Below are 16,364 nucleotides of genomic sequence, written 5' to 3' on the forward strand. Positions count from 1 at the left end.
AAGGTAATGGTTGTTACTGGATTTCCAAAGTTCCTGTGATTGGTCAATGTCAGTATCTGTGTAGCAGAAATTGTATGGTGCACATTTTACAATCAGCAAGATCGCTAATGACTTCCACTGCAAATCATTTTACAGAAGGCCATTACAGCCCATATCAGAGCCACTGAATAAAACCATGATGCTCGTGTTAGGTTTTTGTGTCCTTTTTAGTTTTTTCAAATATCTAGGATTGAATTATCAATCAAGAAAAGACCAAACGTTACCCAAGATTCATTTCATCTCCATACCTCAATAATGCAACAATTACAGTCATGGAATTTCCATTTCACGTACAACTAAGAATTTCAAAAATATCCATAGAACAGAAGAGATCTGTTAAGATCTTTGCAGTTTTGGAGAACGTGTCATTAAGGTTGCAGTTGGTCGATTTGTTCTCACCTTTCTGGTAACAGCTGCCTTTGAAACCACTATTAGAATGTTCAGAGAATCTGTGTATGACGTGTGTGTTCTATGCTATCAGGCCAGCGCCTACAGACTTAGGTAATGTTCACTTAAAACTGTTTTTAAATAATTTTTTGTCCGCTCAAAACATTTTCGTGCGCTTGCATTGTCATCCCTATGCAAAAAGTCGAAGAAGCCAACTTTGTGAAGCATGTGCATGCGAGAGTATGTCACGAGTGGCAGAGCACAGGACGATTGCACACTGTACAAGTCATATGAGCACACTATGCATTGACGTTGAGGCTCTGTGTGAATGGGGATAGATGAAAAATGACCCCCCCCCCCCCCCCCCCCCCCCAAAAAAAAAAAGCTTCCCCTTTTGGTAGATCGTCCTTGTGTAAACTAAAACATGAGGCAGTTAGTGGTTTGTGCGTCCGTGTATGTGTGTGTGATCCTTGTGAGATGTTTTTTGTCCAATGTGAAGCTTCACAGCTGAATAGGCCGTGGTCAGGCGAGGTGAGTTCAGTTGACCCGGGGGTCACAAGGAGACAATGGTTAGCCAGGCCTCTTTAGGAAGAACAAAACAGGGACCCCCGGGCTTATGGCCCCTGATGTGGGAGGAGCTTAGCTATGGTAAGCCATTTTAGAAAGAAGGTACAGAAAAGGACAGAGGGGATGGATCTCAAGTACAGGCTTGAATGTCACTGTGAAGTGTGCCGGCATATTAGTTGAAGTAGCAACTCTTTTTTATGCTGCAGGAACCTCACATGCGTTGGACCCTTTATCTTCACAAACCAACACGTAACTTCCAATGCTGTTTGCCCTCTACCTGATTAAGTATGGTTTGTACTGAGAGCGGGAAGGGGGAGGTCTCATAAGGCGAGCCATATGCTTTCATCTGACCCCACGGGACAATGTGAAGTCTACAAGCACCGTGTTGCACCCACCCCCATCTCACTTCCATGCGGAAGAACTGGCTGCACGAGTGGCTTTGTGTAGGGAGTTGGAGGAGAGGAAGGGGGGTCACGACTGAGTGCGCCCGTTGCTTCTGTAGTAAGACCAGGAAAATGGAGGAAAAGACACTTTTAGAGAAGACAATTACCATACAATAGTGTCAGGCCCCAAACACAGCCCCAAGGCACCAACTATCATTTTAGCAGGGAAAGTTTTCCCCAATCAATACACGCATTGATTGACTTTTTTTAAATGTACATTTAAAATTCGGTTTTGCTGACAAAAGTCTTCAAGGACGGGAAAGTTGTTTTAATGCTTCCTCATTCAGCTGAAAGGAACTTATGTCAGTACAGTACGGTATAGTATTTAGCTTGCTAGTTCCCTCTGCTGGCCAGCATATATACTGTATTTACTGTTATGTGTACAAAAGACAACAAGCTGATAAACACTTGTAACAAAGATCACATTCATACATCACACCCACTCTGTGTGTGTGTGTGTGTGTGTGCGATGGCCCGACATTTTGCATGTCACGTGACCTCACTCGATGTTTGGCTGGCTTGAGTTGAATGTGGGAAGGTGCTAATGAATGAGCAAGTTACCAGCTAGTGAAGCTCCTTCCGTGTCTTTACCATTTAAGTGAAAAGTAAATGTGTTGCATTGCTACTTCTACCATACGTTATCTCATCTCACATCAACAAACACATTTTAATCCATAAACATATGAAACTCTTCCCATTGCTTCCGTCTTGAAATATAAAGTCAGTGGGATGTGATCAAAAGCAAAAAGTTGTTTCAATTAAAGTAAAATATGTATTTATGGATCTGTTTATATATGACAGATGGCTCAAACTGTAGAAACACCAATAACTACATCTGAATGAAAAGTGTATATTTTTAAGTTATCTTTCCAAAGTGTATGTATGTAATTACCTAGTTTTTTACTTTAAACTTTTTTTTTAAAGTAACGATTAATTTAACCTATTTGGATGAGATCTTCTGTTTAAGTGTTCCAAGATGTTATAGAGTGAATTGGGCCCTACATCCTGTTAGGAGGCCCAGACTTTGCTGCTGTTCTCCTCTGTTGTGGTTTATGGCTTTATGGTAACATTATCTCCACTATATCTACTTGTTTTGTTCTCAGTCAGACAAAACAAAACAAAACAAAACAAAACAAACAAACAACAACAAAGATAAAACCCCAGAAAAAGCAAATAAAAGTACTGTAAAAATTCAGATTGGAAATGTTTTCTACTTACCAAAATTATTGAAGTCGGCAATCATAATCTTTTATGGAAATATAACACTTAATTGATACATTTTTCTGAAATAATTATATTAATAATAATAATATATTTAGGCTATATATATTGTATATATAGAAAGAGAGAGATCAAAAGAGGAAGACAACTTTTTAAACAAACAAAATCAGATTTCTTTCTCAAAAGCTAAACATGGTAAATCATCATTAATCTATCTATTTTATTTAAAACGTTAAAATGAAAATGTTGCAATTTGAAGAATAAAGTTGAAATCCATTATCTTTAATAAGTAAATAAATAAGTAAATTATACCATGAACGAAAATATTTTAAATATAAATATATTTTTTAAAAGTCAAAATTCATAGACATACCAATATATGTATACAATATACATATATAGAACCACAAAATCGACACAACTATTTGAAATAATACGTGTTTAAGCAACAGGTTAATTTTACTGTATGGTATATTATGTGGAATTGAATGTAAAGCTAAATAAGAAATAGACTGCAGTAATAAAGTTAAAAAATACAGTAGCTTCCACAATTAGGCGCCATTGTGTCCGGATGACCATTCATTTCCAAGCAATGCAAAAGTTACATTGAACTACAAGTGAACGCTTCAGTGGTTTGCTGCTGTTACATTTATATTTTACAAGTTAAAATGTAAATATATGTATAGGAAATAATAGGTTTCCTTCGGTCTGGAGGCGGCTTGAAGGCGTCCGAGATGGATGCTTGTTGGAGAGGAGCGGTGCTGTCGGAAGTGCCGTAGTTGATGTATGCAAATGGTGGAGTTGGGGGTTGTAGCTACATATTTACGTTCAGTGGGAGCCGCCCTTCATTCACCCACATGGTTACCAACTGCTCGCCTTCGCGCCACTTTCCTAACCCCGCAATCTTCTTCAAGCAGCGCATCGGGACCACACATTCAGCTTGCGTTTCAGCCTTCGTTTTCCCCCCCACCAAAAGTTTTCGGCAATACTTGCACGTTTATTGCTGATTTGTCGGCGGCAGCCAGCAGCAAGTAGCGAAGATGGTGGATTTGGGCTGGTGAGTGTCTGCCGAGCGCATGTTTATCGGCGAGGAAGTCCGCTTTGGTGTGTTTTTAAGTCTTTGTGCCTGTAAGTGGAATGTTCTACGTGTGTGTTTATAGCTTAATATATGTACCTTATCACATGGAATGCTTGAAAAAGGCAAACAATTCGGCGCAAATTATGTTTTGGCGATGAAAACAGTGTAACATGAGGCGCATGGCAGCCCCCTCAGCTTCCACCATTGAGGGAATGAGGGAGATTTGAAAAGCTGTCCCGAGCTTTCGTCGCTGCGCTTTCGCAACTAGTTAAAAACTGCTAACAACGTGGTATCATTGTGACTTCAGTGGACGGGCGGTGGTGTGATACTTATTAAAGCAAGTATAGATGTGTGATGAATTGGATGGTCAATTTCGAGTGCAGTGGTGTGTGAGTTAAAGTGCCCCCCAGAACAAAGCGGCAGCACATGGGGCAGGCTTAGGCCGCGCTTTTAGCATAGCTAGCTTAGCCTAAACTCGGTCCGTTTGTAACGTAGACCGCCACATTTCGCAACAATAAAGCAAAATCCCAATTTATAGAGGACAGACTGCTTGGTTATAAAACTAGTCTGACGTTGTTCCATTCCCAGCGAATACCAATACTAATGAAACTGCAACCCTATGAGATGTACGCGACACGGTTTGCCATGTTTTCGTCATGCTACCGCTAGTTAGCCGTGGCTATGCTACCCGCTAACAAGCGCAGCACACGGCTACTGTTGGAATGGTGTGTGTTTTTTAGAAGGGATTCTAAACCACAAGACGCGCGACAGAAACGTCCAAGCGGACAATAAACAACCACAGTGGTCAAGGTACGTCGCTTCAAAGCTATTTACGCTAAGGTTGGCGCACTTGGAGGCGCCATGTTAAAGACGGTGGGGGAGGGGTAAGCAGCACTCCCCGCGCACGCGCTTCGGTGGCGCAAAGAACGCGGGCCTCAGATTGTTCTCATTCATCATGTTCTGCACATTCATGCTTTTCAACTGCCTTGTGCTCATAAAATAAACCAGAGCCGCAATACATGGTCAACCATTTTAATCACACAATTGTTTTATGCAATCAGAAGTTCCCAGTGCTAAGCATATGTTACCTGTTGCCACACCATACCTTACATTGCTTTACTGTATCTTGTGTGTGTGATCCTTTCAGGTCCACTTTGAAATGGGACAACCAGGGAAGAAGCTTGGAACGGTGCCACCACCACTCAGATGTAGTCTGTGTATTGTCAAAGTGCTTACAGTGCAGGTAGATCTATTCAATACCTACTGCAGTGGAGGCACTTAAAGCAATATTTGGACACATGTGGTCAGTCACCCCTCATCTGTGATGTCTTTTGCAGAACTGTCTTTGTGCTAAGGTGCATCTAGTGCAGATAGTGAAATAGACTAGCACCTACTGCCCTAAGTGCTCCTTCTGGCATAAGGGGCTGTGACATGCGCCACCAGACCAATCCTAATTTCTAATTGGGCTAATTGTCTTGCAGTTCTCTGCTAGTTTTGCATAGTTGCACTACAAGAATAGATGAGTTGTGCAAATCTATGCAAAACTGATGGTGGCCTGCTTGCTCTCCACCTGTTTGAATCTTTTTGGTTTTTGGATGTGGCATCCCCGCAATCTGAAATCAGAATACAACACACACCATTTTTTATGTGCTAAAGTCTCTAGTTTTAGGTCTCTACATCTCGTCCACATGTTCAGCAGTACTAAAGTGCTTATAGTGCAGGTAGTGAGTTTCTATCTACTGCAATGTAAGCACTTGAAGTACTTCTAACTAAGTTCATCTTTTTAAAGCTCACATGTCCAATGATCACCGTAAGTTCCGCTAGTCATTGCTTGGCCAGTTTTGCTGGGTTGCATTCAGCTTTAATAGGTGTTTGCTGTGCAAATCCATGCAAAACTGACTAGGTGGTTGAAATATCCTGCAAGATTCTCATCAAGCTATGCATGCATGTCAATATGTTGGGATGTGGGTAATACACATGTGTAGCGGCGTCCCTTCTTGTGCAGGTGGGGATTAGTTGCAATGCTGTATACTTTTGAGGTATTGCACTTGTCCCGGCCTGTATAGGAATGAGGATATGTTCGGACAGTTAAATGAACTGTGACCCTACTGTTGCTACTAATATTTTTGGCATGTAACTTTCTACCATTTCACAGGGATTCATATGTTATGATTTTTAATTTTGCTCATGTGAATAAAAAAAGTGAAAATGGCTTCTGTGTAATGTAGTTATTGGATACTAGCAGTTTAGTGTAAAAAATATAATTTCAATAATCTCTTCTAAAAATCCAATAAAAGTAGCCCTCTAAAAAGCATGCGCCTTGTGTAAACCCATGTATAATATATCGCAGTGTATTTAAGGACTATATTCTGTGGCGGAGCTACGTAGTGTGCTCTCCGGCCAAGGCACTGGCCATCTAGGCATTTGCGATATCAACTTCTTGCCACTCTTCGTGAGTAATGGTCTCACCTTGGCGACCCCAATGAAAAAATTGTGGCCACTGACAATATTACTTTATTACAGTTTTTGATAAGTAACAAAAGCAATGAATTGCGAGTTATTTACTTTCCAATATGTGACGTACGAAAAGTCAGCGGTGGAATATGAAAATTTACCCACATAAGTTTTGGCTGTGGTGGCGAAGTACGAAACTAGTGTTACCTCTTACAACTGCCATTTATTTACAGTGGCGGAGCCAGAAATATCTCATTGGGATGGCCATAATGAGACCATTACCCCGGAGCTCCGCCACTGCTTATGGCCAAATTAAATAGGGGGAAAAAAACCCCCAGCTAGGTGTAGTTACATTGTTTACCCAGTAGATGGCGCCGTCGCCCTGTTCCAGCACGAGTACCCAGGAGCAGGGAACAGGTGACATGACGGTACCGCCTCTGCTGAAGGATTCTGCTAAAGTTGTGGACAGCATGCATACCGGCAGTAACTTTGGAGACAAACGGCTCGCAACTCAACTTTGTGTCCGGATGTAACTAAGCTGTTCCTTGGATCGGAACCTTGACGCTGTCGCCTAAAAAGCTACGATGTGATCGGGACTTACCTGAACGGAACTCTTGCTAACATCTTTTCAGACTGAATGGAAGAAACGAGTCGGCTTTTTCAGTTAATATCAAAGTACTCACAATGTGGACGAGTAGCATTTTTCTGTTGGCGTGTTTCTGCGGGATTGGTTTTGGAAACCTGCAAAAATGTGACGAAGTGCGCAAAGTTTTCCAACTTAGGCAAATTGGACCAAATCAGTTGCTGCCTTCAAGTCCCAGGCCAGGTATGTGTGACTTAACCATTCTCAGTTCACGTTTGTTTACCATTTATGAAGCATTTGCAGTTTGCTTCTGTTCGCATATTGACGCTATCAATATGTAAACATATCTAGTCATAATAGTGCTGCTGTCAAACTGTAACTCTATAGAAAAGTCAAGACTGAGTTGTGTGTGTGATCGTAATATGCTGCAATAGCTTATGTGACCAACGACATGACAAATACTTTTTTGTGGTCATTTTTGTTTGAATACAGTAAGTTTATGTTGAAGCTCCATCCATCAATCTTTCCATTTGATAACTGGAACCTATCCCAGCCAATTTAGAATCTCTAATTAGACAGGCATGCGTGTGTTTAGGATGTGGGAGTAAGAAAACCGGGAAAAAACACTCAAACACAGGGAGAACGTGTATATGACACATACTGGAGATTCAAACCATATCTTTTTTTGGCACACCACAAACTGAAGGGTAGTTTTTGCTGCTCAATGCAATGTGAAGCATCCATCCATCTGCGGAGTCTGTTCAGGTTGGCGGAAAGCTGGAGTTTATCCCAGCTAGATGACTTCAGCTGAAAGGTGGACTACACGCAGTGTACTCATCTCCAGTCAATAACAGGCCAGTTACAGAGACCATTCACACTGACCACACACTGCCTACACCACTAGACCATCAGTGACCAATGTAAATCCATTTAATAAAAAGGTGTAATTTAAAAGTCAAACTTGTTGTCTCAACTCTGATCCCCAGCTACTTATAAAGTGGATAAGTAGCTTTCATGGATAAACAAGCATTATTCTGTGGAAAGAGAGTGGTGAACAACGCTCCAGTTAACTTTCTTGGAAATATATCATTAATACTAAATCTTAATGGTAATTGACTAACATGTTGTTCACTGTCAATGTCACCACACTTGCCCAGCACTGCAACTGTTATGGAAGCACATTTAAATGACATAAAAACCTGTAAATGACCTTGATAGAACCACTGTCCCTCCCCTCTCTAAATAAAGCTAGGTGGTTTGAAATGTCAGTGCTGCTGCGTTTGCAGAATTGCAGGCCAAAAAACGTTTTCATTTTTGAGATAAACAGGGCACGGGGCCTCCTGCGATTTCACCACATAAGCTCAAGTAACACTTGCTGAAACTGCACCTGAAACTACTAAGAAACCAAATCTGCATCCTGACACAGGGAAGATGTAGAGCACTCCATTAGTGCATCCAAACAGCAATGAGAGATGCAGAGAATTATCTATAATTGACTGTCAGCTTGTGAAAAATAAGCACCAGAAATTCCAAGAATCTGAGACCTCTTTATGTTTGAGCCTTCCTGCCAGATAAGAAGGCCAGAAGGCCGACTGCAATAACTTTTTTCCACTTTGTGTGTTGTTGGAAGTGAGAACATATCTGTGTAGGCTATAGGTGGAAGAAAGCAAGATAGAGGAGCGATTTCATGTTGTTGTTGGAAAAGTCTGAATTCCTCCACGTGTGCCATCACATCGTGTTGAACCTCACAGGGAGAAGATGGTATCTTTGGCAGAGGCCCTATACAGCCTGTCTCAACATGTCCCAGGACCATTTGCAGAGCTTCGGGTCCCTTTTCAAGATGTTCCAGTTGTCCTGCATGGACACAGATTGTTGATCGTAGTGGAAATTGTGACACATCTCTTGGTGATGTGATAACAGCTTGTCACATATCTCTCAGAATCAAGCTGTTTGGGTTTACGTGCGCCAGTCAAGCGTTATCACTTGTGCATCGCTAAAAAGCGTGACCACGGTCGTTTTTCCAGAGCAAATGTTTTTGTGAAGTTGAATGAAATTTTGTACAACATCACTTGATTACTGTTGATACACATTTGTCCATTCTTTTTCTTTTGGAGCCATTCCAAGGAACAAATCTTTTCCATCACCGTTACAAAAATGCAAAAATAGTAATACACTAAGTCCCCAACTAACGAACACAATTGGTTCCAGACGACCGTTCTTATGTTGAATCGTTCTTAAGTAGGGGAAAAGGTAATATTACCAATGATATAGGTACTACATGTACGTGTATACATATACAGTATATGCGTATGTATGTAAATATGAGCTTGGATGCAGTAGTAATATGAAACAAGGATTATTAATGAAAAAAACAATAATAAAAATGATCTAATAATACGTAATGATAAATGTTATTTACCTTTGAAGAGGAGTGGTCGAGCATACGTCGTTGTGGTGGAGTTGGAGGAGGAGATATTGAAAAAAAGGACAAGTCGTTGTCGTTAGACTCTTCTAAAAGTGGTAGTGTTCTGTGGGTGGTGTAGAATTAAGCAGGCTTATTAACTCTTCACAAACTTTAATCACACGCTCTGTCCGAGTTGTACAATTTAGCTTTCCATTTAGCTTTATCTCCCCAGCATCTAACTCTTCCTCTGTTAGTCTCATTAGCTCTAAGGCTGCATTAGCAGTGTCACAGTGCCCTCTACTGGTCAAGCATGTACAGTAGCAGTATAAATACTGATTGAGCGACTGACTACAAGGCAAAATAAAATAAAATATAGACCAGTCGGCTTGTGTTCGTAGCCGCGAGTGTTCGCTAGTCGGTTGTTCGTAAGTTGGGGACCTAGTGTACATCCATCTCTATGGATGGAAATGCATTCATCATTCAGTGAGATTTAAAAAAAAAACTTTTGGACAATTCTATAATTACAAGGATATTCTGTTATAGCATGGCTGTGCCCCAAAGCACAAAGTAAAGCCCAAAAAGGCATGCTTGGATAAGTTTGGTGTAGAACTTGATAAAACACCTGAGCTAGAACAGAGCTGGGGAGCCAGCAGGCCCCCTCTCAGTTCCAACATCATTGACCTCCAACATCACAAACATTTTTCTGGGTGGATGAACAAAAATTCCTGCAGAGACATTTTTGTAGAAAGTCTTCCTAGAAGAGTGGAACCAATTATGGACAGCACCGAGTCCACATTTGCTTCTGTTTTCACTTCCTGTAGCTGTAACAGCCAGGTGTATCAACTTTTCATTTCTTCATACAGATCATTTGTAGCTTCAAGCATTGTTCGCCATCCGCATGCAGCATCACTTTTGTCTCTTCTTGTAAAGTTGTTCTATTTCAGATACACAAATCTAGCTACAGGTGCTAATGTTATATTTTTTCTTTGCGCGCCAAATCAAGCAACAACAATGTTTACAAAAGGACAAACTAAGCATTATTTTTGTTCATTTTTCACCTTTTTAATAATAACATTTGGTAGTATATTTTATATTTTTAGAAAGCCTGATTAGTCAACATTACAGCAAGGTTTGCAAGCAACACAAGTAAATGTGTGGGTAGAACCCCAAATAATGTGCTACAAATTATTGTCGATAATTGATATTATTGACATTTTTTTAGACCATTTTTTCATTAATTATATGGCATAATAATGCAAGTACATCGTATCAAAAGCAATACATTTTTATTGCTCAAGAGTATTTAACATTGTAATTGGAATGTCAAGAGCTTTTAACAATAAAAATAAATTAACCAAACAACATAACACATTAAACAAACAAAAAAAAGGACAAAAAACCTCAAAAAAAGAAGTCTCTTTTAGCAAATATTGAACTTAAATAAATATCACAATCAAAAACAATAAAAAATAGACCCTGTCTCTGTTAGGGAAAAAAACACTCCAGTAAAAAGAACACACAACATTAAATACAATAAAGAAAATGGAGTATCAAATCTCTGTAAACAAAATTGCACTTGAATAAATAATGAACATTATTATTATTCCTTAGGATAAGCGGCATAGAAGATCGATGGATGGGTGGGTGTTATTCCTTAACAGGAAGGCTTAACATATAGTGAACGACACTGTGACTGTGCACCATTTTGCACTATTTTGTTTATATATACTTTGCAGAGCAAACTCCTCAGTATGCATTGACTGTTGGGACGAAGGCTCCGCTGCCCATGGCACCTCCATCGGTAGGGTTTTTGCCAGTTGGGAAAACTGTCGGTGTCAGTCGTCAGTGCTCATGTGCTCACCGTGTTCATTCTGTTTAAAACTGAAATATTCCCAAACACTGGGTCTGAGAAACCATCTCTTTCGTGCCTTCATTCATGTTAGCGTATGCTTGCTCATGAGGCTAACTTGCTGCTAGCCATGGCAGACCCGCCTCCACATACTGGGAAAAAGAGGGGATGAGAGAACAGGAGAGTTCACTCTCTTCGTTCATTCCACTGTAGCACCAACGCGCACAGACAGCTGCAGAGTGAACCGTCTTGTCATCCAGCGTGTGTGGTAAAGAGAGACGAGGTAAACAAACAGGCTTGCATGCACATGTCAATTTGTTTTTATTTCATCGTTCGATTTATCAATTTATTGATTATCCTGACAGGCCTAGCGTTGGTGATACGTTCTTTGAGATGATTTATGTCCGGTATCTTCACCTGAGACACCATGACCTTCAAGTGCCCCCAAAGATAGAAATAAAGAGGGGAGAGATCTGGGGATTTGATCTGAAACATAAAAAAAATATACATTATACATTTCCCTCTGTATGGAAACTTATAGCCCACCCTGTATAATACATAACAGTGACGTGTGGTTGGTTTCATGGCTGGTGAGGCACTGACTCCTTTAGAGTTTTTTATGTTAGTAGAGGTTGCTCATTAAGAGGATAGCGAAAAAAAGAGAATACCGTCGTCCCTCGTTTATCGCGGTTAATTGGTTCCAGACCCGACCGTGATCAGTGAAATCCGCAAAGTAGGATTTGATATTAATTAACGGGAATATTTTTGTAGTTAAAGGATAGAAAACCTGTTTATGACTTTCTAAATGTGTTTTTAATATTACTAGAGCCCTGTAAAAATAACACCCCAAGAACCTTTCACTCTATCATGTCGGACATGCCATGGCTGACTCCATGCAATGTGAAGGTAATCTAATCTAATACCATGTCTCATTAGTGTAACATTATTGACGCCTAGTGACCAGAATACTACATAGAACTTCTTTCAATATGTTTGACTAATAATAGGCCATAGTCAACCACGAAACAACGATCATTTATTAATTACAGTCTTTTCTGTGGCTGTGCCTAAACTTTGGAACTCCCTGCACATGAGAGATGCACAAACACTTGAGCTCTGTAAAACCCTGCTGAAACAATTAAGACTGAACAAGTACAAGGATTTTATTTTGTATATTTTATAGTTTTTGACAAAATTCGCTGTCTATATGTTGTTGTAGCATATTTATTGATTTAATGCTTGATTTTATTTTATTGTCTTACTGTCTATATGGCTTGTGCAGCACCTTGGTTAACTCTGGTTGATTTAAAATGTGCTATACAAATAAAGTTTGACTTGACTTGAATTAATACATTTTGGAAAAAAACGCAACAGAATGAGGGCACGAGGGATGACTGTAATTCACTTTGGTAAAAAAAAAATGTTTTCAAATTGTTTTCAGATACTTCTTAGAACCATTTATTTATTTTTTATTAATTGAAAAACATTTGTGTTTTTACCTTTTATCTGTATATGAAGTACATGCACCGTGTTCTTTTCCAGGAAAAGTTATGATACTTTGTTGTAAATGTCTGTCACCTGCTGGTGAGCTTGGGTATATAATCGTCTATCTTGACATAAAGCATAAAAATATCTTACGTTTGACTTTTTTGTAAATCTAGCTCTAGCCGGCACTGCTAGAGAAACACTGACTTTTCCTCACCTGAAGGACAAGCACCTTCCAGCCCACGCACACCTGACCCCTTCAGGATCCATGGCTACTGCAAGTGCATAAGTGCCTTTCGTTTAACATTTCTGTGTATTTTATTATTTGATTAGCAAGAATAATGATGTCACACTTACATTAAAGACATTACACAGGCTGTAGAAAGTCATGGAAAGTCATGCAGACAAACAGAAACTTGCAGCCGCCACGCTCCAACTCAGTGTGAACTCGGACAGTTGGCAGGGCTTGCTCACGAAGTCGAGAACGACGCCCACAGTGGCCTCATCTTAGGTTTCTGCCCTGTATTTGATCAGTGAATGTAGAAATTCAGCCATTTTTACTTAAGAAAATGTTAAAAACAATTGGAATCATTCAGAAAATACATCTATAATACAGTTCAATGGACACGTGAATATTTATGTTATGTTATTAGTTTTTAAAAATGTTTCATTATGACAAGTGAGGCTCTACCCCACCTACAGCTCCTGACCGCACATCACTGATGCACAATAACATATAATTATTCTGATACTTCTGTATCTCTATTTTTAGGCTCAGAGCTTCAAGTATGTAAGTCTAAAGGCCAGACCTGTTGCACCAAAAAGATGGAGGAAAGGTACCAGATGGCGGCGAGGAGGGACATCCAAAACCTTCTTCAGACGTCCAGCTCAAGCCTAAAGTTTCTCATCTCGCGCAACGTGGCTGCTTTTCAAGGTAAGTGTCAGCTGCCCAAAGCCTGCTGACATAGTTTAAGGTATTAAATGGAAGTGATGTGAGCGCTTTGAAAACAGTGTGTCAGTGTGAATGTGTGTATGTGTGCAGTGAGGCCCCTCTTCAAAGCACACAGAGCACCATCTGTCCTCCTTCCACATCCACCACCGTACTCTGATGTAGAGATCAGACAGGTCGTCTCTTCCTGAACGAGCCCCAGGAGGCCTTTACTAGGGCTAAATACACTGTGTCCAAGTTAAACCTTGTGGCACTAGAGAGGCAGCTAACACATCTCTGACCAGTATTAGGCATGGATTACCTGTCTCTTTTTTTCTGGAGACTTGCTTCTGTTAGAAAATTGTGATAATCTGATTTCAACCATTGAAAACAGGTGCTATTAGAGCATTGCTTTATTCATTACCAACTACACACGTGGTCAAAATTGTAGGTACCCTTACACAAATGAAGGAAAAACCTATGAGAATCACTGAAATAACTGGAAATTGATAAATGTATTAATATAGACAGATGTAGTAAACATTAACAAATGAAAATCGGACATTGCTTTTGAATTGTGGTTCAAGAGAAAGTAAAAAAAACAGCAAACTAATGAAACCGGCGTGGACACAATGGTACTCTTAACCTAATATTTTGTTGCACAACCTTTTGAAGCATTTACTGCAATCAAGCACTTCTTGTAACTCTCAATGAGACTCCTGCACCTGTCAAGAGGTATTTTGGCCTACTTCTCATAAGCAAACTGCTCCATCTGTTTTAGTGTTGAAGGAAGTTTCAATTGGATTTAAATCAGAGCTCATAGAAGGCCACTTCAGAATAGTCCAATGTTTCGCCCTTAGCCGTTGTTGAGTATTTTTGGCTGTGTGTTTTGGGTCATTGTGCTGTTGGAGGACCGATAACCTGCGACTGAGACCAAGTTTTCTGACACTTCACAACGAACTAAGAATTATTAGCACTAACAAACCCTGCAGTGATAGAAACTTTTTTCCACCTACCCAAAATAAACTGCAAAAGACGCCCCAGACCAGCTAGAACAGACGGACAACTGTCCATCGAGTAAGTCTTCATGACATTGATTGTGATACATGGAGCACATAGCACATGATATCACAACACAATCCATCTAGACATGTATAAACAAAACATGGGATGTGGGCTAATACTTTACAGATGATTTGCTTGTCGATTTGTAGTTGTTCATATGCTTGTTCTTGTTTTCTAGCCAATACAGATTGGTGTCCTGTCACATTGTTTTGAACAGCGCTGGGTAGTGGCATGAGGCGCTGCACAACAACGCCAGAAAAATAGGTCTTTGGGTTAGCTGATACATTAACAATGTCGCTGTAGCTTGGTTTATATACAGGTCAGTTATGTAAATAGAATATTGTTGGCGTTTTTTGGAGGGCTTTTTTAGGGCTTTATAGTTGAAATAGGTGTGTCCCATTACGTGCATTGTTAGCTCCCACATGCTAGGTATTTTTTTTAGCTGTTTTTCTCTCCTTAGAACATACAGAAAAGAGAAGGACATGTGTGGTCATGTTTCACATAAGGATTGTGGATGATGGGCAACATCCCAAAAAAAGTGTAGTTTTCCTTTAACCACACTAATGATATTGATAAGCTATAACTCTGTACCTACTGAAACACTAAATTCACTCCCCAGTAGTGATTAACTGCTGGCTTACAGGAAACAACCTGTCTCTCTGTGAGTGGTCCTGTCGCTCACTGTAGGATGTTTTTCCCATTTTGGCTGATAGCTCTCATATGACGAGTGACAAGGGTGGGCAAGAAATACAGAGCTTATGACCTGAATAGCAGTCCTAGACATATGATGAAGCCAATTTTCTGTAACAGTGCCTCTCTGGTTTAAAGAAGTACAGTACAGTTATCCTCCTTCTGAACCGAAATGATTTAAAGCAAAGTCAAGCTTGATCACAGTGTTTTAGTTGTGGTCAGCAAAGGCCACGGTTTTTGTTGTGATGTGTCCGTTTAGACTTGGTAGTTCAGATGAAACATACAGAATTCAAGAAATAATGAATAGAGTTTGTAGTATTTAAATAAAACTATCACTCTTATTTAAAAGCTCTTGGTAAGGCATAAATGGTCCTACATGTTATGTTGTTTCTATCTTCTCTGATTGCTCTTTGAAAAAAGCTTGTAAAAAATTGAAGCACAATGTTTTTTGGCAGATATTTTATGCAGGGAACTAAATGGTATGTATTGTGGGGAGTACAGAAATGAATACTTGTTTGTGGAGTGAGTATTTTTCAATTTTGGTTCAATGTAAAAAAAAAACCTACTGTGGAACCTTGGTTCTGTTCCAGGAGGGCCAACTCAAACCAAAACTTATGCTATTCAAATCAGTTAATTAATTAATTAATTAATCCAATTAATCAGTTTGAGGAAGCCAAACATGTTAACACAAAACACATTTATATACTGTAGTTGTACAATTATAGTTTTACGTGCATAAAGCGATTTGAAATACATGTAAGTGGTGAATGATTGGCTAAATGAACATTTAAGGGTACTTTCTGTGACGTGTTAGAAAAAGTACTGGACCTCCAGATGTGGAGATAATACTTTCAATAGTTCGTACTGGTAACAAAAGGTGGTGGCGTGTGAAGAGTAAACAGAAAACTGGCACCACAAGAAAAGTCCACTAAATAAACAGATGGCTGAGCTGGAAAGCTGGGGAGGCAAATGGGCTCACCTGAGGAGACGCTTGAGTAAGTTCTGGTGCAATTAGCAATATTATATAAATGCAGAAGAAACAGCAAGTCCAAACAAGAGGTGCCGACAGGCAAGCCAAAGTCCGCTTGGTAGAGCAAAGAGGAATAAAGCAGCGTCTCCCAGCTGCTGTCCATCATCTTAAGTATGACACGTCCAATCCAGCTCAGGTGCG

General features: G+C 39.9%; 1 protein-coding gene across 3 annotated transcripts in view; it reads left to right on the plus strand.

Moving 5' to 3' along the window:
• Positions 1 to 6,660: 6,660 nt before the first annotated feature.
• gpc5a (glypican 5a) overlaps positions 6,661 to 16,364 on the plus strand; it is a 172,994-nt gene continuing 163,290 nt past the window's right edge. For all 3 annotated transcript variants that reach the window (XM_054770652.1, XM_054770654.1, XM_054770653.1), the window contains exons 1-2: positions 6,661 to 7,015; positions 13,283 to 13,444. In XM_054770652.1, the coding sequence (XP_054626627.1) occupies positions 6,874 to 7,015; positions 13,283 to 13,444 (304 nt within the window). In that variant the 5' untranslated portion in view covers positions 6,661 to 6,873. The remainder of the gene's footprint in view (positions 7,016 to 13,282; positions 13,445 to 16,364) is intronic.

The sequence above is a fragment of the Dunckerocampus dactyliophorus genome, chromosome 3 (assembly GCF_027744805.1).
Source record: "Dunckerocampus dactyliophorus isolate RoL2022-P2 chromosome 3, RoL_Ddac_1.1, whole genome shotgun sequence".
Taxonomy (NCBI): Eukaryota; Metazoa; Chordata; class Actinopteri; order Syngnathiformes; family Syngnathidae; genus Dunckerocampus; species Dunckerocampus dactyliophorus.